This window comes from Harpia harpyja, chromosome 4, assembly GCF_026419915.1.
Source record: "Harpia harpyja isolate bHarHar1 chromosome 4, bHarHar1 primary haplotype, whole genome shotgun sequence".
Taxonomy (NCBI): domain Eukaryota; kingdom Metazoa; phylum Chordata; class Aves; order Accipitriformes; family Accipitridae; genus Harpia; species Harpia harpyja.
In genome coordinates this window covers 61,941,851-61,968,006 of record NC_068943.1, presented here as the reverse complement: position 1 = coordinate 61,968,006, position 26,156 = coordinate 61,941,851, and the positions used below count along the sequence as shown (strand labels likewise).

At 38.3% G+C, this 26,156-nt stretch overlaps 1 protein-coding gene across 28 annotated transcripts in view; it reads left to right on the top strand.

Moving 5' to 3' along the window:
- EPB41L2 (erythrocyte membrane protein band 4.1 like 2) overlaps positions 1-26,156 on the top strand; it is a 133,021-nt gene that overhangs the window by 45,803 nt on the left and 61,062 nt on the right. For 27 of the 28 annotated variants that reach the window (XM_052784339.1, XM_052784342.1, XM_052784345.1 and 24 more), the window contains 2 exons: positions 6,110-6,594; positions 7,981-8,193. In XM_052784339.1, coding sequence (XP_052640299.1) covers positions 6,124-6,594; positions 7,981-8,193 — 684 coding nt within the window. In that variant the 5' untranslated portion in view covers positions 6,110-6,123. The remainder of the gene's footprint in view (positions 1-6,109; positions 6,595-7,980; positions 8,194-26,156) is intronic. The other variant, XM_052784331.1, reaches the window with a different exon arrangement.

Below are 26,156 nucleotides of genomic sequence, written 5' to 3'. Positions count from 1 at the left end.
GGGCTTTTTTGAGTTGGTGTTTGACTGCAGATCGGTATTTTATTGGAAGCTGTACAATGTCAATGTTGTGGATTGATGTAACTAAGCCAGTTTTAAGGATTTTTTTCTTCCTTAAGGTTCTCAAAGTTGAAGACTGTATTCTTTAGTTGTTAATTTATTCCTTTGCGTTCAGAGAGCTCCATGTCTTTGTAATTGTAGTAATCCACCTAAATAATGACTAAAAGGTGAAATTGGATTTACATTTTGCTTTGTCTCCTAATAGAATGTGTGCAGGTTATACTGGCACCTTCAGCAAAATGATGCAGCACAGTGGTGTGCTGCAGAGAACCATGTCATGCCATGAGTTTTCTCGTTTACATGCCTGATAAAACACAAGTTTTAAAATTTAACAGAAATGTAAGAGAAAGTTTAGTTAGTACTTTCAGCCTGATTTGGAGTATAAATTACTGTACTCCACAGAAAATAATTGATTTATGCTTTTGAAAAGTCTTCTGGGTATAGTACCAAGTTGCTCAGGTATTACCTACTGTTAAACCAGACCCTTTTATTCTCTGTAAAGTTTGAATGACTATTCCAGCTAGGATTTTAGTTCTTTTATGGCTTTTATGTCAACAAATTTTATGTGTTGAAACCAGCAATCATGTTGTTCCTAAATGACCTGTCCTAACCAACTGTGAAATACAGAGCAGTCTTCTATCGTGCTTCAAATCAGTAATATGACAAGAAATAAAAACAAAACAAAAAACCTCCCAAATAAGCAGTTGAAATACATATGACCTTGTTTCAGGTTTTTGTGTACACTTTTCAGACATTAGAAATTTTCTTTGCTCTCTTTTTGTTCTTTTATGTGCACCCCATGTGAGCTTCAATATTTGGAAGTGCAAGTATGCAATTAGTTAATTTTTATAAAGGTAATGATTTTAAAAAGGAATTATTAATAATATAGTGATCCAGAAAATTGCATGACTTGCGCAGACACCCATGTTGGCTTTTAGTGCACTGACATGTAATTTATTTCAATGGAAGTAGGATGAGTATTTTTTTTTTTTCTTCTACAACATGATGGTTTCTATGCGAATCCTTGTAGACTGGTGGAGATATAACTATCAAAGCAATTTTGATTTCTTGAGTTTGCTATGAATTTCAGTGACAAACTGAAAAAGAAAAACCAAGTTTAGGACTACCGTTTCCTACTTTTATATACTCAGAAAAATGAGTAAAATGAGATCCAGAGATGCAGATTTGGATTTGTTCATCTGTGCTGTTGAATAAGAAATACCATAATGGAAACAGTGAATTAAGATGCAGATTATCAACTACAGTGAAAGTAAACTTTCAAGGGTTTTAGTTTTTTAGTTCAATGTTGTCTGTGATCTTTGAGCCACTTTTTTTTTTTTTATTTTTTTTTAATAAAATTCATGTTATACTTGATATGTCTTCTGTTTCTGGTTTATCTATGGTGGCAGGAATCCTTCTGGTCAGGCAACTACATTTCAAGAATTTATGCTAGCAGCTGGAAGAAAGGTATCAACCAACTGCCAAATCTGTATATTTGAGAGGAAAGAGAGTGGTAAGGAAAGAATATAGTGTTCTGCCCTGCTTTCAGGTGTGAATTCTGGCCAGCATTAATTTCTCCTCAGTGGAATAAAAAGGGAGAGGAAGGGATGAATGGAGAAGGGAGAGAATACCTGTTGTCTTCCGTCGCTTCCTGGCCAGCACTCTTGCTTGGGGAGGTTGGCAGAGTTAAGATTAGGGCAGGACATCTGGTCCCCATAAAAGTGGGACCTGTTTTAACAAACTTAATTCCTTTTCAGAAATCGTGAGGTGGTTTCCAATGCTTTTTGCCCTCCCACCTTGGTCCTTGCAGTTTGGGTAGACATTCAATCTGCATGAGCCAGGTTTTCAGGAGGATTACAAAAGATAAAGATGTTATTACTAGTAGTTTAATGCCAATTACAAAATCAATGAAGTTTTTTTTTTTCTTTGCTCACACCTTGGTAATCCTTCCATTTGAGCATCTCCCTAAGGTTCGTTCTCTGTTGTCCACTCTTGGTGCAAGAGTCTTACTCTTATTTTCCTTTCTCATTTCAAAATGAAATATGGATTTAATGTTACCTTGCAATATGATGAGGAAAACCCTATCCTGCTGCAGCTGTTACAGAGCTTGAAAAAACTAAAGGGGCAAAAATGTGTAGTGTGCTTATGCTACATATAGTAAGAGCAAATGAGAGTTTACTTGGGGACAGGAGGGGAAGAAAAAATGCAGTTAAAGTTTAGAGCTGTAAATTTTCAACATAACTTGTTTTATTTCTTCCCGATCTTACTTCTGAGACAAATGCTGTCTGCTGCTTATTTCCGTTTTCTTTCTGACACATTGTTGGCTGTTAAGACACGGGGCTAGGTGGGATCTTGCAAGGTCTTTCCTGTCAGTGCAGGAGGGAATCAGGAAAAAGCCATTTCCAGATAACCTGGTTACTTGATCTGCTTGACTGTAGTGAAGTCATCAGAGACTTTACAACTTGCAACAGTAGGCTCTGATTGCAAAAATCCAATGTTTTGTCCCTCACTACCTCTGTTTTTTCTGTGAATCACAAAACTGGAGGATCTGACAGAGCATTGAAATAATGAGTACAAGGGAAGGGAGTGCAGGGAAGGGCAGATAAACCTGACTTTCTGTTTCTCAAGGGATGCCTGATTGTTGTGCCAAAATGAAACTCTAAAGAAATACATAAAGCTTGTGGTAGAGAAGGTGGATATTTTGAGAACACTATCCCTTACACTCTTGGTCAGTGCCCTTGTTCAGTAAATTCATCCATCTCTTTAACAGCTCATCCAGAGAATACTGGGAGTATAAAGAAATCCACAGGCTTAGGGAAGAGGTGTGTTTTGTTTTGTAGGATTTTCCTCTCTAGTCCTCTTCCCCCCCCCCCCCCCCCCCCCCCCCCCCGCAGAAAACCACTGAAGTTACAAGCTTATATGAAATTGAGCTCGTGAAAGAAATCACCTCTTGCATCAAATGAAGGCATTCAATGAATGTGGACAGACCTATTCAGACAGGGGCTGTAACGAGTTTCCCTTGCTTCTGCAGTATAAAGCCAAGTTCTCTTTTTAACTATAACTTCAATTGTGAAAACCTGCACACTTGGAGATGCAGAACCTTTCTTGCTTCACACTGAGCAAGTTTGTACCACCTACTGCTATCCTGTCTAAATTTAATGAGTTAAGATGTGTAATTTGGTATTCTCAGTCCCTTTTATTGTTAGAACAATATCATAGGAATGTGTTTACAGGGTGATTTATTTTGCTCAGTTCTAAGGAATTTTCTGGAGATGTCTTCTGTTTGACTATATAAGCAGAATATGATCTTAATTTCGAGAATGGTATATCATGACTTTTTATTAGTGTGTGCGTATATTTAATGCATTTCTGTATATTTTGAAAATTAAAAGAAGCATGCATGAAATACAGTGATTTTCCTTTTCCTGTAGCTTCTTTAAAGATTTGTTTATCAAGTTCTCTAAAATTTTTTAGCTACTTTGCGAGAAGAAATTGGCTCTTTCTTAGAGATGCGTGAGAAAAAAATCACCACCATCTCTGTTAATAATGAAACCTCCATTTTGACTTTATTAAGCAGAGTGGATTGCTATTGTCTGATCAGCAAAAGTTTGGATTTTTCTCTCAGGGAAAGTTGATTTTGGTTTTCTATATATTGTTCATCTTGATAATAAACTTTCACATTATTATTTTTATTAAGGTTGATACCTACCGTTAGGAAAGAACAGTAGCAATTCTGTGTAAGGTATGAAGATGATAGCAAAATGTAATTTGACTAGTAGTAGCTTTAAAACTAGCATACTAATATGTGGCTTTAAATAGCAAGTTCTTTAATCTCAACAGCTAGTCAAATGGAAACCTGCCTTTCAGAGGCCTATTACCTCTGAGATAAATAATACTTACATAAATATTAATACTCTATCACAACAAGCTTTATTAGTAGTATTAAAACTTGAAGGGTTTTATAAAAAGTGAAAATAATGGCCACATAACTGTAATATTTAAGCTTGAAATGTATTCAGAAGTTTCTAGTATAGCAGTAAAGGTACTAACTTTTCCTTTAATTTCCCCATTGGTGAATGCTTTGTTTTAGATAGTGAAGTTTAAAGTAACAAAGAAGCACCCACAACATGTAGTTACTTTTGGTCTCAAGATACTTGCTTAATATGAATTTGCCTGTAGATAGTTCAAGGCTCCTATGTCTAAGCTGCTTACTAAGATAACTGTCAAGTTTGTTTCCTTTGCCTCAATATTTATTGTCCATCTCTCTTGCCAGAAGGGCTTCTCTCTTGTATATTTGGGCATCTTTTAGCTTCCATTTTTTTGGTTTGGTTGGTTTTTTTTTTTTTCTTCCTTTTTCTTCTCCTTGGGCATGGCGTAGTTTAACTTCATTTCTGACTACTTGTGAACATGATTTGAAACCCAGAGGCAAAATGTTGCTGCAGCCTTGTGACCTAAACTAGTTTCCAGTTGGCTTCAAGTGCGGTTTAAAGTGTTGTGCAAGTTAACTGCATCAAGACGAAACTAGATTACCTTCTCCTTGACTCTTTTTTGGGCAGGGGTGGAGGCAGCAGCTGTTGAGTTCAGCAGGAGTCCTGGACCTATAGCCTTCTGACTCTAATGGCAAGCATTGATGGCAATTAATTTGAATTGAGAGGGCCTGATATTTTAAAGTTATAAATGTGATTGTAACTAACCTGCTAACCTTCAGGCCAGACAAACAGACCATCAGTTTAAAACTAATTGTTTTAAGAAGGTTGTAGATAAATACCAGTGACTTCTAATGCGATCTAACCATTTTAAACTTTGTTGGACCCTGGTGTGCTTATTTTTGTTGGCTCACTTCAATAAATTGGAAAAAATAATTATATTATGTTTTCAAAGTAACACAGCAAAATCCAGTGCCACGCAGCTAACAAAATTTGTTTATTCTAGTTAGTATTTTTTCAAGAAATACCAATAATGTTGAGATTAAAGATTATTATCACATATCCTGTTGTTATAGTATTATGATTTGTCTTTAATTTCACTGAAGGAAGAGCAGGCAGAAGTGGTGAGAGATTTTATGTTGGTTGGTATGAACTCGTGATTAAGAACCCAATCTTACTTTAAAAAAAAAAAAAGTATGCTTCCTAGTGTTATTAGTAATCAGTATCACTGACTTACAATTTCTAATTTGTTTTATACTCAATATTGAGCTCACCGTCCTTTTTTCCTATTCTTTGGTAAGCTAGCTCTTTCATTTTCTTCCACCCCCACCACTGGCTCACCGTGGACTGAGATAAAGAAATTGTGAAAGTACACCCTTAACTTCAAATGCAACAGATTTAACTATAAACTGAAACTTAAGTACTAAAGCTGTGACTTCCCATCTAAAGTCAGTGTCTCCTGATACTGTCAACTGTAAGCCTACTGGTTGCTTCTTTGCTGAAAAGGTATGGATGCTAAGGAGGATGGAAGAGTTATATGAGGTCTAACTGAGTCTCTTTTAAGGCAAGAATGGCTTTTCTTAATGTAAAAGGGAACAACTGGAAGCATGTGCTCTTTCTTGATTTAAAAAGACTTTCTGTATAAAACTTGTGGTATATTGATAAGTGTCACTGAATAGTAAGGGGGTTGTATATACCAGTTCAACTAGAGAAGGTGGATGCTCTTCTGAAATTTGAGCTTCTGGGTCAACCAAGGAGCCTAGTAGAAAGAGAACTGAAGTTATTAATGAAATAATCTTGGCCAATAACATTAGGAGTAGCTTATAATAAAACAAATGCATTTCAGTAAGCATACTTAAATTTTTATCAAGGAGAAGGAAACCATTGGTAGATCTATCTCTCTAGAATAGTATTTTTGAAAATCTTTATCTGCAGACAGAGCACTAAGTTTTAGCTTACTGGTTTTACTTCTGAGCTGAGAATTTGAAAAGAAGTATTTCTTTAACCAAAATAAGTTTAATTTAGAAACTCTTGTAGATTATTACTACAAATTACTGAAAATAATGTAAGAGTCAGTAAAAGTAGTGATGCTACATAACAAAACTTCTTATTGTTGCTTCTTTTAGTGTAAGCTGTGACAATGACAACTGAAGTTGGCTCAGAGACTGAAGTAAAGAAAGATTCTGAGCAGCTGGGACCAGACAAAGCCAAGGACAACCCTGAAGAAGCATCAGAGACTCCAGAAAATCAAAAGTCTAGGGAAACATCCTCTGAAGAAGCTCAAGATTCTTCCTCTGTCCCAGCACCAACTAGCCAAAGTAGTCCAAGTAGCCAGAAGAAGGAGAAAGCTTCACCTGAAAGCAAGGGTATTTCTCGTTTCCTCCCACCCTGGCTTAAAAAACAAAAATCATACACCTTGGCAGAGCACAAAGATGAGACCAAGAAAAGGACCACAGGGGAACAACAAGTAGTTGAAGAAAGTGAATGCCAGGCACCAGACCGGGTAGCTCAGCCACAAAAGAGCTTAGAAGAAGCAGCGGCTGAAAATCAGCATAATGCTAAAGCAGACGACAAAGAAGAAAAACACTCTGTTAGTAGTGCTGAAACACAGGTACATCTGGGAAGGCTAATAGATGCTTTGGAGTAATTTTAATGAGACCTGATTCATGATTTCTGTAATTCATGTAAAACTTTGTTAGGATCATATTGGGGAAAAAAATGACAGCTACTATCTGGCCTTTTGTGCAGTTGGGTGATATAGTTAAAAGTAGCATGGCTTGTTTTAAAGGTTCCTGCTCTCTGGCAGACCATTTTTTACTCTAGTCATTCTAGATGTCTAATTTTAGTGTAAACTCACGCTTTGGCATACTTCAAAGGAACATTGAACTGTATCATTGTATTAGAAATGAGCAGGGATAAGAGGAGAAGCTTCTTAAGTCAGCTTTGTCTCTGAAGCCATTGCATCACAGAAATACCTCCTTAGTGACTTAACCACAACAAATAACAAATGGATTATCTCTGACTCCTTATAATCTCAATTTTTGTTATCCTTTACCTAGAAACTACGCTTGTGGTCGCTGTCCTTATTGATTCATTCTGGGAGGTTGGTGCTGAGTTCCAAGCCAAATGGCACCTTCTGCAGTGCTCTAGAGTCTTGCTTTTTGAAAAGCTGCATGTCAGTTCTTAACACTCAAACCTCGCATTCTAGGGTGGTGAAGATGACTAAGGGCATAGAGAGTCTTCCATATGAGGAGGGGCTGAGAGAGCTGGTACTGCTCAGCCTGGAGAAGGGAAGGGTCAAGGGGAATCTTATCAATGTGTATGAATACCTGAAGGGAGGGAATGAAAAGGAGCCCGACTCTTCTCAGTGGTATGCAGTTACATGACAAAAGGCAATGGGCACAAATTAAAAACATGAAATTTCATCTCAAATCACAAAAATATCTTTTTTACTGTGATGGTGGGTCTAACACTGGAACAGGTTGCCCAGGGAAGTTGTGGAGTCTCCATCTGTGAAGATACACAAAACCCAACTGGATATGGTCCTGGGAAAACTGCTCTAGATGGCCCTAGAGGCATTGGATGAGATGATCTCAAGAGGTCCCTTCCAGCCTCAACTGCTCTGTGATTCTGTATAACTTGACTTTCATAAACACTGGGTTTTAGTTTTGTATAATTCCTGGAGCTTCTTTTTAAATTAGTTTCTGTTAGGAGAAAAAAAAAAAGTCCCAGTAAAACACTAAAAGAATTATCTCATTTCAAGGAAAGGGAAAAAAAAAAAAAAAAAAAAAGGGTACCTTCTGTGGTTTGAGAGCAAGAATATCTGGTCCCCAAAGGAAGACCTGAATGCTTACACTGGTTATTGTGCTTCCGGTATGTGCATAACTTTAATGAAAGCTCAATGTTTCATTTATTAGTAGCTTATAAAAGAAATGAACAAGTTGAAAAATATTCACCTTCCTGAGTTTCAATCATTGTTTAACTGTATTTTATATAGCCTGCCAAAGAAGATGGTAAGGAAACGGAAGTAGAGAAAGTTGCAAAGGAAAAGGAAGAAAAACAAGCAGAAAAAGAAAAAAGGGAGACAAAAGAAGTGCAGACAGCTGAAATTAAAACAGAAAGCATTCCTCAGAAGCCTCCCAAGAAAATTAAAACTGTGCAGTGTAAAGTGATGCTTCTGGATGGCACGGAATACAGCTGTGACCTAGAGGTAAGGCATGAAGTCTCTATATAAAGAGCTCTTTTTCTATAGAGAAAAAGAAAATTTGCTTTCATTGCACTGAGAGTTTAACAAGTACATTTTTGTATATTTAGTGAGCTCATTAAAATATTACATTCACATTGCTATCATTAGGAGCCAGTTAACATTTCATTTTAAATCTCCATCTTTAAGACCTTATCAGTTTATCCTTAAAAGTGCACTCTGAGGTACACTAGCAAGTAAGATAAAATGCAATATCCAAATCCTTTCAATGGTGATAGTTTGACAGCTCAAACTTGAATTTTTTGCAAAAGATTAAGGTTTTCCTGAAGGTAGTGTCACCTACTAATAAAGTTGTCTTGTTCATTAATTTTTTTTTAAAGTTATCTCACTGGAGAGCCAAAGTTTAAAAAAGTTTGCTTCAAATGAAAATTCTGTTACAGGTATAAAATACATATTTGTATTTAAAGTTATGTTCTAGTTCCACATTTTCATGGCTGCATGGATTGCTTGTTTACAGCTGTAAATCCCTGGGTTAGATATTGTGTGTATTTGTCTGTTAAATCTGACTTAAGATCACTAACAGAAGTAGGGACTGTGAGCTAAATAGAAAAATAGCTTCTTGGGGTTTATGGCTTTAATATCCTTTGAATATATATATGTGCGTGTGTGTGTATGTACATATACATATATATGCACACACTCTCTTTCAGTCTGACCACAGTGTCCAAGTTCTAAGTCAAATAGTAGTTGTTTAATATTTTAGATCAAGATTAAATTATGAAACATGTAATTGCATGAAAGGAAGAAAAAAGTTGCATTCCAAATCTTATTTTGGTGAAATAACCTTTGGTTTGATTTATTATGAAAATTTTTATATGAGTAAGGTAGTAAGTAGATCTTGTCAGCAGATTACTTCAGGCTGGTACTGTCTCCCAAAAGATGCCAGTCACTTCAGTACAAAGCTGTGAGAGGCTGTTCTCTATTAGAAAGCTCAATTGTAATCACTTTTGCTAGTAGAAGATGCAACACTGACTGCTATAAACTGCATGACTTCTCCAGGCATGCTTTCTGAAGGGTTGGGAATTGTTTTAACTAGAAACTCCCTACTTCATGCTGGATTGATGGATACCCCAGAAATAAGCTCATTTATTTAATGCTGGGATATCGTGACCCCTTGGAAAGAAGACAGTGCTCCTTGTAGGACAGTTTATATTTAGAAACCATACTTCCAGCCAGTCAGTTGTAAGACAAATTACAATTTGCTTAGTTCTATTTTGTAATTCCAATAAGCTTTGCAAACACTTAAAAACCATGTTGATAGTACCTGAAGACTTCAGCTTTGTATCTCAAAGGTTGTGTAGGTGATATTTTCAAAAGTTCTTCCAGCTAGTAGCACTAAAGGCAGGCTCTAATAATGAGTCTTGGTTCTTTTGCACAGCTGCATCCCAATCCTAAAAAAAACCCTCTGCTCTTCAGAAGTTGCTTTCGCAGGACAGGAGCTCTAAGCTGTTCTTGGGTTCAATTATTTGTAAACTTCTGTGAAAAAGAGGAATCCAGTGAATTAAACAGCTGGTGAAGTCTGTTTGGCTTTCTGATGCTTCACTTCTACTTTTTGCTTCCAGTCATAGTCATTTCTCTTTGAGTCATATGGGATGGCCATAAGGTGATGAGAAGTTTCTATGGCCATATAAGCTGCTAGTTCAGAATATCATAATTTTCATTTATGGGTTCAGTAAGCTAAAGATGTGACCAAGCAACATGATATGACTCAGCATGTTTTGCAAAATCATACCTAATACAACACCCACAGCAACTAGGCTTTTAGGTGAGTATTAGAAGCACAATGCATTGGTAGTTATGTGGAGAATTAATATTTGTTATAGAAGGTCATAGGTTTCCTCATTAAAGTCAACTCCTCCTTTACGTTTCTGTCTTATGCTTTGCACTGGAGTGTCCATTTGTTTGGAATGGGGGAAAAATACTTGTTCTGGACTACACTTGTGAAGGTAGTTGTTACATTTTGCATGATGTAATTAACTGATGAGCTGTGGTGCCTAGACTGAATATCTGAGTTACGAAGAGTGGTTAAAATTTGCATCTAGATATATCTTTCAGATTCATCTAAGGACAAAATAATGGCGATGTTATGGCATTTCCTAGACCCGGCTGATTCCTTGAAAATATTCCCATTTTTGTCTAACGTAAATTGTTCAATTTTTGATGTAGCACGTACATTACAAGTCATGTGGTGGTGCAGGCTTCTGCTTGAAGCCTTTTTTCTTCTCTTGTGCTGCTTCATTTTCCAGTGTCCATCAGTCAGTCTCTACACTGTTTGATTGTGGATTTTATTAGGCTTCCTGGTAGTTTAATTGCTTATCGCGTACAAGTCCTTTTGTGTACTATAATATAATACTGGATGGATACTGCTCACCTGTCCTTCGAGATCTTGCAAAACTAATAGTTAGAGAAGACTTAAAAAAAAAAAGCTACCTGTTTTTAAGACTTTCAGAAGTTTCATCACAACTTAAGTCTTATTTCATGCATTAGTACAGCTTGCTTTAAACCTGTTCTCTAATAAAACTCTTTCCTATCAGCTAAGAAATTCTTATTTGTTGTTTATCAATGTGAAATGCTCCTTGGGAATGTTTTGCTGCAGTTTGCTGGAATTTTTAAAGTTTGTGGTTTATAGTTGTTAACAATACAAGCTTTCTGAAGCCTCCATTTGTTAAATAATTCCTATTCTTGATGTTAAAACCTAACAATTTCGGTGTATGTTTTGCAAAGTACAATATTTTATCCCTACAGGGATCTCTCCCTGACAGTGTCAAATGTAGACCACTTCACCATAAATTCAGTCAACTGTAAAAAGCAATAGCGAAGCCTTTGTTAAAGTTAGTTAAGTCTACTTATTTTTTATGCTGTGTTTACAGAAGAAAAAAATTTATCACAACAAACAAAACATGAACAATATACTACAAAATAATTGCACCCCAGAACACATTGCATAGGGCTGTGCATACTTATGGTCTAAAGTTGCAGGAATTTTGTCACCTAAAAGTTCTTGAAAAGTATTTTATTTATATATTCTTATCAATATATATGGAGAAATATAGAGAGAAATTATATATAAAACAAAAATTAACATAGATATTGTGGTAACCCTGGAGTTCTTTTTTGATTTTTCATGTAAATCGGGATGTTTAAATCTGAATGGTATCTCTGTTTTAATTGAAGGCTGTATGAATTTTATCTTCCTGGGCTTTTTCCCCATCCAAAAATGAGACTTAAATGAAGTTGTAGCTTACCACAGATTTAAAAAGATACCATTTTGCATTTACAACTGAAAAATTCTATTCTGCAGTATTTTCAATGTATCATGATTCAGTTAACTTGGTTGGCAAGAAATCTGTTTTCTGATTATTTGTAATAAGTAGGAGTTTGCTGTAAGAACAGAAGCAAAAATTAATTAAGGAGATGGACAAAGTGGAATAGAAACAATCTCTTTTATATGTTAATTTGAATCATTTACAGGACATGAGCAGTGCTGACTGCAATTTTATAAATGGATTCATGTTCTTAAATACATGTAGAGCTTTTTATGGTGTACTACCATACCAAAATGTTAAAAGTCTCAGAAAGCTGCTTCAACTGATAACTGAAATAGTTTGTGCTCTCTGCAGTGGATCCTAGTAGATCAATTTCTGATACTGATCCTTTCTTTAGTCTTCCTTTAATATTTAGTGTTTGGGTAAATACTGGTTTATTTCTGCTTTACAAAGTAACAGAAATGATACAAGATTTTAAAAGCAAATAAACAAAAATGCTCCAGTCTAAGCACAAAGTTCAAAGGCCAGTTTACCTTGGTTGACTTTCTAGTAAACCAGGTTTTAGTTTGGAGCAATTTCCATGGTTGAGACATTCCTGATGCCTCTTCCAGTTTTTACTATGGACTGTAGACCAACTTAATTATATTTTATTTACATTAGAGACACTTCTTTAAATATATATACTTGCTAATAATGAAGTAAAACTGAAAGATACCTTGTTTTCATTACTGTTATTTTACAGACAGCTTTTGGTGGAACCCTTTCTGCCATCTTAAACCTTCATGATAAATCAGTAATAAAATCTGAGTTAATACACTATTTCTTGTGGTCTTTTCTGTTTGAGTTACAATCATATTCCTTTTTTCTTCTACAACTGCATCAGTTTGTATTCACATAACTTAAGGAGTGTGAAAGAAAACAAAATATGACCTAGCAACTTATTCTTTGTTAAATTTTGTCATTGTTCATTCTTGTTGCATGTGTCTATATAAGACAATAGCTGGGAAAGGGCCTAAAAGGAGATAAAGCTATGATACAGTAGCTTCAGTGTCAGCAGCAGATCAATGCTGTAGTTAGTATAAGCTGATAGGTTTCTCAGCAGTAACTAAATACTGAAACTTTTGTGGCCAATTAGTAGACACAATACTATACAATTATTTTGTAACAGTGGTGTAATCATAATGTAAGAGGACTTTATATTTGAGTTTAGATATTATATACCTTAGATTCACTAGAATCTTAATAGATAGTCTTGAAGTGCAAATTAATGACTTGTTTCTTTTTTTTTTTTTTTTAAAGTACTGATGCACTATTCTTAATCCATAAGATGTTTTAGTTAGAAAAACTTCACTTTTCCAGCTTGATCGTCTTATCAGTAATTAGTAAATGGCAAAAGCCTGAAGATGCAATTTGGAAATGAATGAAAAAAGGGAGGGTCAGGTTAGGGAGCATTTAAACTAGAGATACAAGTCCCATGGGACGTACCCACAAGTGCTGAGCGAGCTGGCTGGTGTTACTGCAAGGCCATTCTTGATCATCTCTGAAAGGTCCCAGCAGTCAGGGGAGGTTCCTGGGGTTTGGGGGGAAAAAAATAAATAAGCAAATGTCATTCCTATTTTGAAGAAGGAAGATGTGGGAAATATCAGGCTGATCAATCCTTGGGAAGATTATGGTGCAAATAATCCTTTCCAGAGTTCTTCAGGATAAGAAGGTGTTTGGGAGTAGTCAGCATGGATTTACCTTCTACATGGGTTTACCTTCTACAATGTGGTGACTGACTTTGTGGATGTAATCTCAGCTTTAGCAAGCCTTTTGACACTTTTCCATGATTGTTCTAGACAAACAGATGACGTATGGGCTAGGTAAATGGACAGTGAGGTGGACTGGAAACTGGCTCAACTGCTGGGTTCAAAAGGTTGTGATCAGCAGCCTGAGGTCCAGCTGGAGGCTGGTCACTAATGCTCTACTACAGGCATTGATACCAAGGCAGTTAATGACCTGGATGATGGCACAAAGTGTCCTCAGCAAGTTTGTAGATGATGATAAAACTGGGAAGGAAGAGTTGTTGATATATCAGAGGGACCTGGACAGGCTGGAGAAATGGTAGACAGGAATCTTGTGAAATTCCACAATGAGAAATACGAAGTCCTGCACCTGGGGAGGAGCAACCCCATGTACCAGTACAGGCTGGACTGATTGGCTGGAAAGCAGCTTTTCAGAGAAAGAACTGGGGCGGGGGGGAGTGGGCTGTGTCCTGATAGACAAGGTGACCATGGGCCAGCAATGGGCCCTTGCAGCAAAGGCGGCCAGCAGCTTCCTAGCCTGCAGTAGGAAGAATGTTGGCAGCAGGTCGAGGGAGGTGGTCCTTCCCCTCTGCTCAGTACCTGGAGTGCTGGGTCCAATTCTTGGCTGCCCAGTACAAGAGAGACTTGGACATGCTGGAGAGAGTCCAGCAAAGGACTGCAACATTGATTAAAGGCTTTAAGCATCTGACATACAAGGAGGGACTGACAGAGGTGGAACTGTTCAGCCTGGAGAGGAGGAGGCTCAGGGAGGTTTTAGCACTGTGTACAAACACCTGGCTGGGGGATGAGTAAAGAAGATGGAGCCAGGCTCTTCTCAGTGGTGCCCAATGATAGAATGAGGAGAAATGAGTACAAATGGAAATACAGGGAATTCCACTGAAAGATGAATGTGAGGGTATATCAATTGAGGGTGATCAAACACAGATTGCCTGGATAGGTTGTAGAGTCACCACCCTTTGAAATATTCAAAATCTGACTAGACAAGGCCTTGACCAACCTGTTGTGAGCGGGGTGTTAGACTAGATGACCTCCAGAGGTCCCTTCAAACCTCAGCTAATGTACATAATTATAGCTATATTTCACCATAGTAGGAGTATAATTCAGGAATTACTCTAAACATGTTAGCTGTGTTAATAATTTAATTTAGACTATATAATGCATATCACACACATACTCTGTCAATTAAAAACTGATGATAGCATGAATGGTATTAACATACAATTATTATTAAAGAGATAAAACCAATGGCATAGCTGTAAATTCATGAAGTTGACTAATAATGTAATAAATGCAGTGCCTATGTGCACACTGCCCCCCAAAACATTGCACTGATCCCTGGTTGACACTACCATCTTGACATTTTGCAAGGAGCTATCTGATGTGCTAGTCTAGTAACCCTTCTTCCCATACCCAATCTTGGTGAATTGAAGCTCTGTTATGTTGGAGGGTTAGCACCTACTTCCTATTGTGGTGTGGCATATCATTGAGGTGAAGTGTTAATTCTGACTTAGACATGTTGGTGAAATAGTAATCCTCATGCCAGCAATACTTAGCTGTGCTCTACAATTTTCACTTTAAAAAGATACCTTTGAAATAATTTGGAGTTTACTGGAGAGGTGCTATTGCTGAAAAAATGCAATGGAGAAACAACATAATATAAAGTATTTTTCATATTTTTAAGTTAGAGTATAAAGGGAAACTCAGGTTTTTTCTTTTTTATGTCTTCTTAGGTTCTCAAAATTAATAGTTTTGTTTGCGGTCCTTTTAGCAAGATGGTCACTTCTCACTTTTTTTCACTTGCAGGAAGAAAGCAGTTCCATAAAATCTCATCCATTTATCACTGTCGTCCAGGTGCCTGTTTTTCTCTAGCTTTTTTGAAGACAATGAATCTCTAAATAATGAAGAACTTCTTTAGGCTTGTTCCACATTTGTACAATTGGAAGACTGCACTTTGAGACTTTACACTGTCTGGGAGTACAGATGAGTTCAGGCATAATATCCCTAGCAGTCCCTATTAAACAGCTTCTAAAATAACAGCTCTCTTTTGTTACTGCTCATAGAATTCCATGATCTAGGCCAGTTGTTTAGTCTGACACCTATTGTTTTATTTCCCTCTATTTTCTTTTAAAAAGTAATCTTAGTATAGATTCAGGTGTTAGCTGTCTTCCTGTGTCTCAGTTCTGACAGCTTTTTTTTTTTTTACTTTAATTTCCATTCTTTTTTCTGTCCTTATTGTTTTTCTTTTTTCCTGAAAGAACAGAATATCCACTGACAGTGGTCTGTGTGCTTAGGAAGAAATGCAATTTCAGTAGACCAGAAACTGCTCTCTGAGCTGCTATTCATGTGGTAGTTAGATTTCTATCCTGCTTATATTCCCTTTTGCTTTGTGAGCTTAATTTAGTTCTAGACATATTTGTGGCTACATTTCTTCAGCTCCAGTGCTTTAAAACACTTCAACATACTTAATTTTTTATAACATGGATTTTGAATTTTGGACACTGAAAGAATTAACCTTGTTTCATATAACATCTGATAGAAAAAAACCCTCTTCTCTCTGCCCCACCGCACCCTCCCCCCTCAACTGTTGAAGCTGGTTTTGTTCTTTATTTGGCAAAGTGACATGTTTGGTATAAATTAAATTAAAATAATTTCTAAAACAAAGTTGACTGGATATAGAAATAATTTTTTCAGACTTAAACAAATGGATATTTCAATTCAAGAAGATGCTAGTGAGATTTCGTAGAATACATAAAATAATCATATTGGAAAAGAGGTTACAGGTTTTGGTTAAGGTCAGTGTTTAACAAAAGAAATTAATCTGGAATTAGTTCTTAAAAGTGTATTATCTCTGAGATTTGAACTAGGTGGCAAAAGCTCTGTAGAGGTTTGTCTGGACCAGGCTCTCCATGCTTCACTAAATGTTTTTAGAAATTTAGTGTTTATCAAATGACAATTGGATATCCTAACTTGCTGAAAATTGAGTTCATCTATATTCCTAAACACCTGAATTCCGTAATACGAAACTGAGATAGGTAGAGGTATTAATTTAAGTGAATAGGTGAAGTCCTGTAACAGTGATATGACTGAAGCCCATTTGTGTACGTTGAGATATCTGTTTACTGCCCTGGTTACCACAGATTGGTTTTTGTAATAATAATCCCGATACTGCTCAAGGATCTTCTTGTCTTGGCAGTTGAGAGCTGTGTGATGACGTGTGGCAATGGCTTAGTTTTTAACTGAGGGAGTGAGGGAAGAGAATTTTCAAGGCAGGATTGAGAAAATGATAATCTTTAGCAAATGCTTGTTGGTTACTGTTTTGAGTAAAAGGTACTCATATCTAATCCTTCATATATTTTCATGACCAAACTCAAATGTTACCATTTTATCCTTCAGTGCCTCTCCGTCTGTTAACTGTTCTGCAGCATCCGTGTTGGAAAACATCAAAAATTGTATTTAAGTATGTGTATTATCAACATAGTTCAGCTCAAAGAGGGCAGAGTTCAGTTGCTTCAAGAATAGCCTTTCCTTAACACAGTTTTTACTCTTTTTCCAGAAGTTGCAGTGTAGCTAAATGTTGTGCTTTTGAGTGGACACGAGTTGCTGGAAGGTCCACTCACTTCATGTTCTTTATCTATTTAATTAAGATTGGCCTTTCAAAATAAGTATATAGCATTTGAAGTACCAAATTTGATCACTTAAACTGTCTCAGTTTCTTTGACTGTAATTCTTTAGTGCAGCCAGTGACTATTTAATCCAGCTGAAACAGTTTTGCTCTCCTTTCTTTTTTCTTCCTTACAAAAGATGTCAGCATTGGAGTCCTTGGGGAAAAAAAGAATCGGGAACAATGCAAGTTTGTATTGCACTCAGGGTTAAGGATATTTTTTAAAGCCCTATCATCCCACTGCATAGCTTGTCCGTTCATGTATTTTTCTGGTGTATTTGAATGGACAGCATCATAGTTTTTCTTTACATGTGCTAATTTATTTTGGAACCATGAGAAAAGGGAAAGAGAGGAGTTGTTCCCAAAGATCGTCTGAGGAAAAGCTATTTTCTCAGCTTAACGATGGGCACTGCTTGTCCTATGTCATCCTCTGTCAGGGGTGGGGCAGGGGGGAAGTTATATTTTAGTTTTTGTTTTCTTTGCAGGAAAAAAAAGTCCAAACCTACCTTTTTTTCTTTTCTTTTTTTTTTTTCTTTTTTTCCTTCAAGACAAGCCATAGTGATCACTCATATTGTTTGAGGAAATATACTTCCTAGATCAAATTTTATGCATTTCACCAGGTGTATGGCTCTATCTTATTTCTACACAGCCTTCTTACTTCTGTTATTTTACACATGTGCCTGAGTTCCTTGCTTCTCTATGCACCTGGTGAGTCTGGAAGAGGAAGTAATGGGACTCTGAAGAGTGCACATAATAGATGTGATAAGTGGGGTAGGATGGAAAATAAATTTGCTGCCAACTCCAGGTCCAGTTTACACACAAAACTATTCCAAGCCTCTTTTTTTGTGGTACTAGAGACTCAGAAGTGGTCTGAGTACATTCCGCATCCTTTTTTAAGATTTCTGTTACAGACTTTCTTGATACCATCACTTAGAGAGAGTAATGAAGAAGCCCAGGAACTCTTTGGAAGTTCTGTCTTCAGCCTGTTGCATCTTGAAGGGCTCCGTCATGATCAGCTGTGTTGTGTGCTATGTGAGCCTTCCTTATGTCTCTGGTAACACATGCTTCTTAAAGTGGCTGGTGTTACTTCTTCCAGCTTTCTGGGTTATTACCTGTAAATAATGGTGAATTGCAAAAGTTTTCCTTCAGAGATGGTGTTTGATATTGAAGTGCTTGACACTGAGTGGTTGACTGACACACATCTAAGCTATTTTTCTTTGAGTGCTTCTTAACTTGTTTTATGCACAGGATATTGAATTATATGCAGCAGAAATGGTATTTCCATGTAGTTGCCACTGCTTGGACACAGCATCATAGGTAATAGTTTCTGAGAAGCTGACGTTCTTCACTGAAGAAAAAGCTGGCTGTTAGTCTATCCACAGATTAATGAAGAAGTTGACTTTTTTTTGAATGGCCTGATTTAGCTGCTCTAGGTTAAGAGTTCTGCACTTAAAAGACAAAGCCATCTTTTGCATTAAATTTGGGGAAAAAATACAGGTTTATCTGCAGATGATTCACATGAATCTTTTTTCTCAAGAATCTTCCTCCCCCACCCCAGCACAATTAGTCAGGTTGACTTTCAAGGGCTGGAATAAGAGGCATACAATTTGCTGAGGTGAAAATGCAGTATGTCTGTGACAGTAACCAATAGACAGGGACAGGAAGTAGATTGTGGTGTCTTGCTAGCTCTTCTGTTCTTTGATTTTTTTTGTTGTTGTTGTTTTGGTTTGGTTTTGTAGCTGAGCAACAATTGTGAAGGTGTTCTGGGATTTGGTTTGATCATGCTGTTTCACAAGTGCATTGTGAAATACCAATGTAAAACTTTTTTTTTTATTTTTTTTTTCTTCCCCTGGAATCTTCAGAAAGGAGTTGAATTTGGGGAACAAATATTTATAAGGAACTCTGAATCTATGTACTATTAAAAAAAAAAAGATAAACCAGTACAAATTGCAATGCAATTAGAAACTTAGTTATATCAGTAAAAAATTTGCATGGATGTACACTTTGTTCTAACTGCAATTATTTTAGTTTATTTTGAATGGATTAGGTATATGTGCAAACTTAGCCTGTATTATATGATTAAAATTGGGATTTATTACAATTTAAAGTCTAGTTAAATTGATGCAACTTCTGCATAACAAGACATTTTGTCAGAACATATATTGAGTCAAAGCACTTTTTGGAAAAAAAAGTATATTTAAATGTGACATGCAGAATGCATTGAGAGATATTTCACAGTAAACAAAAATTGGTTTCTGTGACAAAATGTTTCTGAAAGCTAATTCCTGTGTGTGTCTTCTCTCTGATACGTTGTGTCATTTGTTGTTGAGTGCCTCAGAATAGAAGCTGATAGCATGATGCTCAGTTAGTAAAAAATAGATTTAATATGTTGAGATAGCAAGCTTATATAAAATTGTTGGTGGGAAAAAACCCCCATGCGCTCATGGTGAATCAGCAGGTTTTTACTGTGATATAGAGACATCTCTGCAAATGACTATAATTTGATGCTGTTCTTTCGTAGTTCAGAATTTGTCATCAAATGTTGCTGTAGGAATACAGGTACATTTGCACCCTTCTTGTTTCTTTACTGTTTGTTTGTTTTGTATATTGATAATTAAGTTCCTTTCTGCAGCCACCTGGTATTGTTTGACAATGGAATTATTTCTCCTGGCTTGTTTTTGCATGTCTTTCAAGTTGCCCCGGGCATGCCTGACATGGTTGATGTTTGGCTTCCGACACAAAGCACATCTCAGATATTTCTCTTTTTTGAGGGTTACTTTGTAAATTAATTTATCACCTCAGACAGTGATCTGTTTGTTCTTTTGCCTTTAGAACTCTTTATTTTGCCTTAATAGGTCTTCTGACTGGTGTCAACTTGCCAGTTTGAACTTTAAGTCAATAATTCTTTTTCTATAGAACTGTTGAAACAGATATTTCAGCTTCTTTTGTGATGATTTCTTTCAGGTTTTTTTTCTCATCTATCTTTGTACTTCTATTACTTTGCTTTTGTAGATGCAAATTTGAAGGACCTGGTTTCTAGTCGTCTTGAATATAGTATCAAATATGCTTGTCTGAATGCCAGTGTAGATACAAGATTTAAGGTACTCCACTATTGCTCAGTAAAGTCCATGACCTGTCAGCATAATAAAGCTAAGCCTTGTACCATGTGAAACCTATTCCTCAGTTCATTGTAATTTGAAATTATTACTGTAGTGTTTTGTGGTCTTTGATTTTTCCCAGAAATGAACTGTAGTCAATTCTACCATCAGCCTCTCTGCATTGGTATCTGTTGTGGTTTAACCCCAGCCAGCAACTAAGCACCACACAGCCGCTAACTCACTGCTCCCCCACCCAGTGGGATGGGGGAGAAAATTGGGGAAAAAAAAGTAAAACTCATGGGTTGAGATAAGAACGGTTTAATAGAACAGAAAAGAAGAAACTAGTAATGATAATGATAACACTAACAAAATGACAACAGTAATAATAAAAGGATTGGAATGTACAAATGATGCGCAGTGCAATTGCTCACCACCCGCTGACCGACACCCAGCTAGTCCCTGAGCGGTGATCCCCCGCCCCCACTCCCCCCAGTTCCTATACTAAATGGGGCGTCCCATGGTATGGAATACCCCGATGGCCAGTTTGGGTCAGCTGCCTTGGCTGTGTCCCCTCCCAACTTCTTGTGCCCCTCCAGCTTTCTCGCTGGCTAGGATTGAGAAGCTGAAAAATCCTTGACATTAGACTAACCACTACTGAGTAACAACTGAAAACATCAGTGTGTTATCAACATTCTTCTCATACTGAATTCAAAACATAGCCCTGTACCAGCTACTAGGAAGACAATTAACTCTATCCCAGCTGAAACCAGGACAGTATCTTGGATAGTTGATAAAATATGTCTTTGTGGTCTGTAAATGATTACTCTGTATCTTGGCTACTTGCTCTGAGGAATAAAAACCTTAAGTGGGAGTAGTGTTATGAACTTTGATACCAGCCACTCTTCAAACTTGCTTTATTTTGGTTTTTAGAAACCAGGAAAGTTTCATAAGGAAGCAAAATAACCTCCACTGAAATGTTATATTTAAGCCCTTTAGCTTTTAGTCTAAAATGTGTAAAGTTCCTTAAGTGGCCAGGTTCCATATTAACAAAATACATTGATTTTTCTGCATTCTCTAGCTTTAAAGTAAAAATGTCCAAAGCCCTTTATCTCTAGGAAACTTCTGAAGTAGATCATGAAATAATATTGTATGGAAGGATTATACTAAAGAAGATGTTATGTGTACACAATATGTGCATACATAGAGCATGAGCTATTAATTCAATTAATTTATTTCAACCTTAAAACCATTGTAATTCTCAGAGATAACATCAACGTAGCCTCAGACTCTTTAGAGTAATGTATGAATGCCTGGAGAGGAGGAAAGAGGAAGAAACTATTGTTTGAATAGTTCTGGAGGAGCACGACTTAAAACAACTTTCACAGGCTGTGAACTGTTAGGAACTTTCAGTTACCTTTTATTGCTTTCTTTAAAGAGAGTTCAATTCACTTGTAGGGATAACACACGTAAGTGTATCAGAGAGACTTGTCAAAGTATGTGAGGATGAAAGATATTGAGTGGTATTTGCCAAAAATTGTAAAGGACTGAATCTTTGTGTTTACTTGAAATGACAGAAGCATTTTAAAGGGTAAAATAACTTAGGTTCATGATTCAATAGTGTAATATTTATGAGATGTAATGGCAGTTGAGTTTTATAGCTTGAGTGAGCAGACTGTTGGAATGTTTGAGATTTAATTTCTAGAAGCAATTTGGTTTTTTAGCACAGTGCAAATGACATAATTTTGACTGACTCCCTTCCTGGTAATTGACATCTGTGGGAGCAGGTGTAAGTTATTAATCTTTTAGGGTGATCTATATATGTCTCTTGCTTTCATGGGGGGGAATCAACTTGCTTTTTTTTCCTCTTGTTCTGTGGTTTCTTAGGTAGTTGAGAGAAAATTTCATCATTAAATTTGGGATCTGCAATAAAGACAAGCAGAAAATCTGAGCTAAATGTAATCTGGGTTTTGGTAGAGGATAACACAATTTAAACAAACAAAAAGAAGTGCTAACTGCATAATGATTACTAGTTAGAAGCAAATGAAGATCCTATTGGGTTTGTTTACTGCATTCAGTCAGTGGTCTAATTAAATATTTATGACAAAAGGCATTTAAAGGATGCCAGCATTGGCTGTATTTTATGCACGTATGAACAACTGAAATATATGAGAGTTGACATAGGTTCTGTGGTTACCTACACTTTGCTAATACAAAGTAAAAATATGTGTGCTTAATGTACAATTAAGATCAGTTTTTAACCCTGAATTAAGAAAAGTCTGAATGATCTTGATATGGAACAGATGTTTAATTGAGTTGAGTTTTGCAAATCTTTATTTTCTGACTGCTCAGATGTGTAGACTAGTGTTTGAATAAACTTAACTGGTCTGTTTAAAGTATGACATCTTTTATTTAGAAAAAGAAAAATAGGGAGGACATTAAATTTGACACATTTTAAAAATACTGGTCCAGATTCAACAGGCACCACCGAAAGTTATGTTTATGTGTGAAGTCATCTCAAAGCCGAAAGATGTTCTCTACATCTCTGCAAAGTTCATGTAGAGGGAACCAAACCCCTTTCTTTCACCTCTGGCATCACCACAACCAAATGAATATGTATGGTGTAAACGCCCTTATTTACGTAGTCTGAATGTACATACCAATTTTGGCACCAACATACAAAACGACAAGAATAATACCTTCCTTACTCTTTCAATACTCAAAATACTAAATCCTGAAGGAAAAAGAGATTTGCCGGGGTTTTCATAAGATCTGAACATCTTCACACGAATCAAAGTAGGCAAATAACTCTTGGAAATGTTAAAGTCACAAATGAGCTCAAAGTTTTACCCCGTGGCTGAAGTGAGTTTTGTATCCTGTATAAACACAGCCAACTGCGCAGCTTGGTTTCAGTGGGAAAAGGGGATGTCACAGTGATAGCAGTAATGGGCTATATTTATGGTTTGGAAGAGTCATCATTTGCCTTGCTCTGCTTTGGGCACAGATCTAAGTGTTCTAGGTCTGAAACCAACCTTTCCACCACACCAGTGTAATTTCTGCTCCCTTGTTTTTTTAAAGCCTGTGTTCATTCCATGGCAGTCTAATGGCACTGTCCATCCCAACCTATGGCTCTGGTTACACTTTGGCTTTCCTCCAAGCTGCAGCTGCCAAAATCAGCCCCCTTATGCCTCCTGAAAAGGGTCTGTGTCCAGCCAGATGAAGTCCCTGGTCCTCCTCACCACATGGCAGTGACGGATGTAAGCTCTGGTGCAGAGAGGGGATGGCTGGTAAGGATGGTCTCTGGGCTGCATGGTTAGTTTCTACCGTGGCTTGAGAGAAGAGTGACAACACCAGGTTTGTCCTTGGGAGCTGAGTGGCAGAGCTTACTGAGCCCAGTGCATGGCCACCAAGGGCAGGGACAGCCCCCTGGGCCTCCTGGGCACAAGGGACTGTCTCAGGGCCAGCACCCCAAAGGCCATCTTCCAAAGGATGCTAGGTGGAGGGGTGGTGGGCAGGGCTGTGGGGGGCCCCATCAGCCCCATATCACAGTGCCACCACCCAGCAGCACAGCAGTCACAATGCCCTGGGACAGGGTAAAGGGGGCATCCTCCTGTGTCCTGCTGCCAGCCTGCCCAGCTTCACCGTTGGAACAGAGCTGGCCTACAGGCAGCCTGGAGAAATCCAAGAGGAAGTCCTTGAGAAACCAGTGGAATTACTTGGAGGAGGGAGCTGAGGGAGGAACAGTGGAAGCTAGACAAGGCTGCTGGAGGTTCTCCACTGCAAGGCCAGCTCCTGGTGGGGCCACATTCAAAGCTCCTGTGATGGACTGAAATCCTGCCTCAGTCTCTGGGGAACAGGCTCCAGCTCCTCAGGAGCTGAGAACCACCAACACGTAGAGGTGTCCAAGGCTATCAGACCTTTTCAGCTGGACAGCAATGGCAAGACCAAGGGCATGCCTGCTTGAGAAGCACTGCAGAGCTTGCTGTCCTCATCCCCTGCAGAGCCAGGGGCAGCAGCTGTAAGAAATGGGATGCATAAATGTTGCAAGGGGTCCCAGTGCTTTGGAGCCACCCACTGGTGTCCTGCCAGGCATGGGAAGTATTCTTGCCCCCAAGGTTGATCAGGCCAGGGCCATTTTGCTGCTCTTGGAAGCCCCTGAGATGGCTCTAGGTTGAGGGAGAATAGGGATTGGGCATCTCCTGGGAGATGTGACCAGCCTGTGGGACAAGAAGGCAGGTCTTGCTCACATGCTCAGGGAATAGCTGATCACTAGCTCTGGGGTCAGGAAGGAATTTTCCCTCAGGGCAGATTGGTACTGGTCCTTTGGGGGTTTTTGCTTTCCTCTGCAACATTGAGCATGACCACTTGTCAGGACTCCTCTGGTTGGTGAGGTTACTGCCTGCTGCTCATGCACCATGAAGATGGCCTCTTGTGCCCTGCAGCTGAGGGGAGCAAGGCTTTTTTTTCCTCCACGATGGGCTGGCAACAGTCCCTGGCATTTTTTTTTTTTTTCCTCCCCCTTCCTCTGCAGCATTGAACACAGCCCTTTGCCAGGGCTTCTTTGGGCCATTTTGGCTAGGTTGTTGCCTGCTACTCTTGCACCTCCAAGGTGCCACTCGTGCTCTGGTGCTCTCTAGCTCTCTTTGCCATTGCAAGTTTGTAGTGGGAGCGAGCTCTGGTATTCCCTTGGTTCCATTTCCCCAGGTGTTCTTGCTTGTGCAAAACAGCCTGTGCTTGGAAGGGCTCCAGGCTTGCTGCACCATCAGGAGCTGCCACTTTCCAGCTCTCCCTGCATGCAATATAAGTGTGGGGCAGGCATGAGAGCACTTTTCATGCATCACTGGCCAAGAAGCACAGCAGAGCAATTTTTTGCAGCCAAAAAGTATGCTTTTCATCAATACGTGTCATACTTTTCAAAATACCCCAGGGTGCCACACACCACCTCCTCTTCTTTTGTGTGTAATTGGTACTAATCCTCATTCTTCAAGTTCTTGCTCTTCAGGAAACAGGGACTGCTTGCCCTTTATTCCTGCTTCTACTTTCTATGCCTTGCCTTTGCCAGACTGCAAGGGATGTTTTTTTCAAGCTGAGCTGAAGAATGCATCAGCCTGCTCCTGGCTGCACCTGTGCATTGTGTTAATGCTTGTGAGCATTGCCTCTTAAACAGATTCAGAAAAATAAAATCAAATCCTGTTTCCACTTGTAACTTTTGTGATATGTGTCCTTGAAAGTGTTTTTGGAGCTGAAAACCCCCTGGCACTTCAGGCAAATAACAGTCTCATCATTATTCAACTCATGGTAAGCACAGGGAATAGAATAGTTATGCTATGTTATGCATATAGTTATGCATGACAAGCTATGACATAGGTCTGAGGGGTCCATCCAGGAAAGCAGCTCTCTTCAGTGCAGGTCTCGGGCCCATCCAGGAGGCAAGGTCAGAGATAGGCACACCTCCAACGTCTTTCAGGCAGGGACTGAAGGTCCCAGGCTGAGCTGAGACATGTCCCCTGGGCCCTTAGCAGGAGATGGTGTAGGTGGGGGTCCCAGGGCAGGCCACTCCCAGCCATTGAAGCCTATGAGCACCCCCAGGACCCTGGTAGAAGTGGACTTGCACTGCTCACGTGCTTTCCTTCAGACATTTGCAGTTGGCCACTTTGGAGACAGAATATTGGGCTAGATGGACCTTCGCTCTGATGGAGTGCTGTTGTTCTGAGGCTTTTCTGTTTTATTATGTTTTTCCAAGGGAAATGGCTCAGACATTTCTAAAAATGAGTACAAGGAGAAAAAAAAAATTCACAGGGAAATAACAGGTATTGCTCACCTCAAAAAGGTTTGTAACCATTTAGTTCAGGAGCATGTCCTGCTTCAGACTGAGGGCTTGATCTTTGAGCCTCACTAGTGTCAGAGATGTGGGGTTTTGCCATCCTGTGGAAACTCAGCTAAACTGGATGAACGCAGAAGACTCAAAAACTGTACTTCACACATGCTTTTTTCACATTTGTTCAGATGGTTGAATTATCTTGAGATGATCTGCAGCTCTCACCCCTATCAGAAGGTACGTGCCTCCTTCCCACAGAAGGGC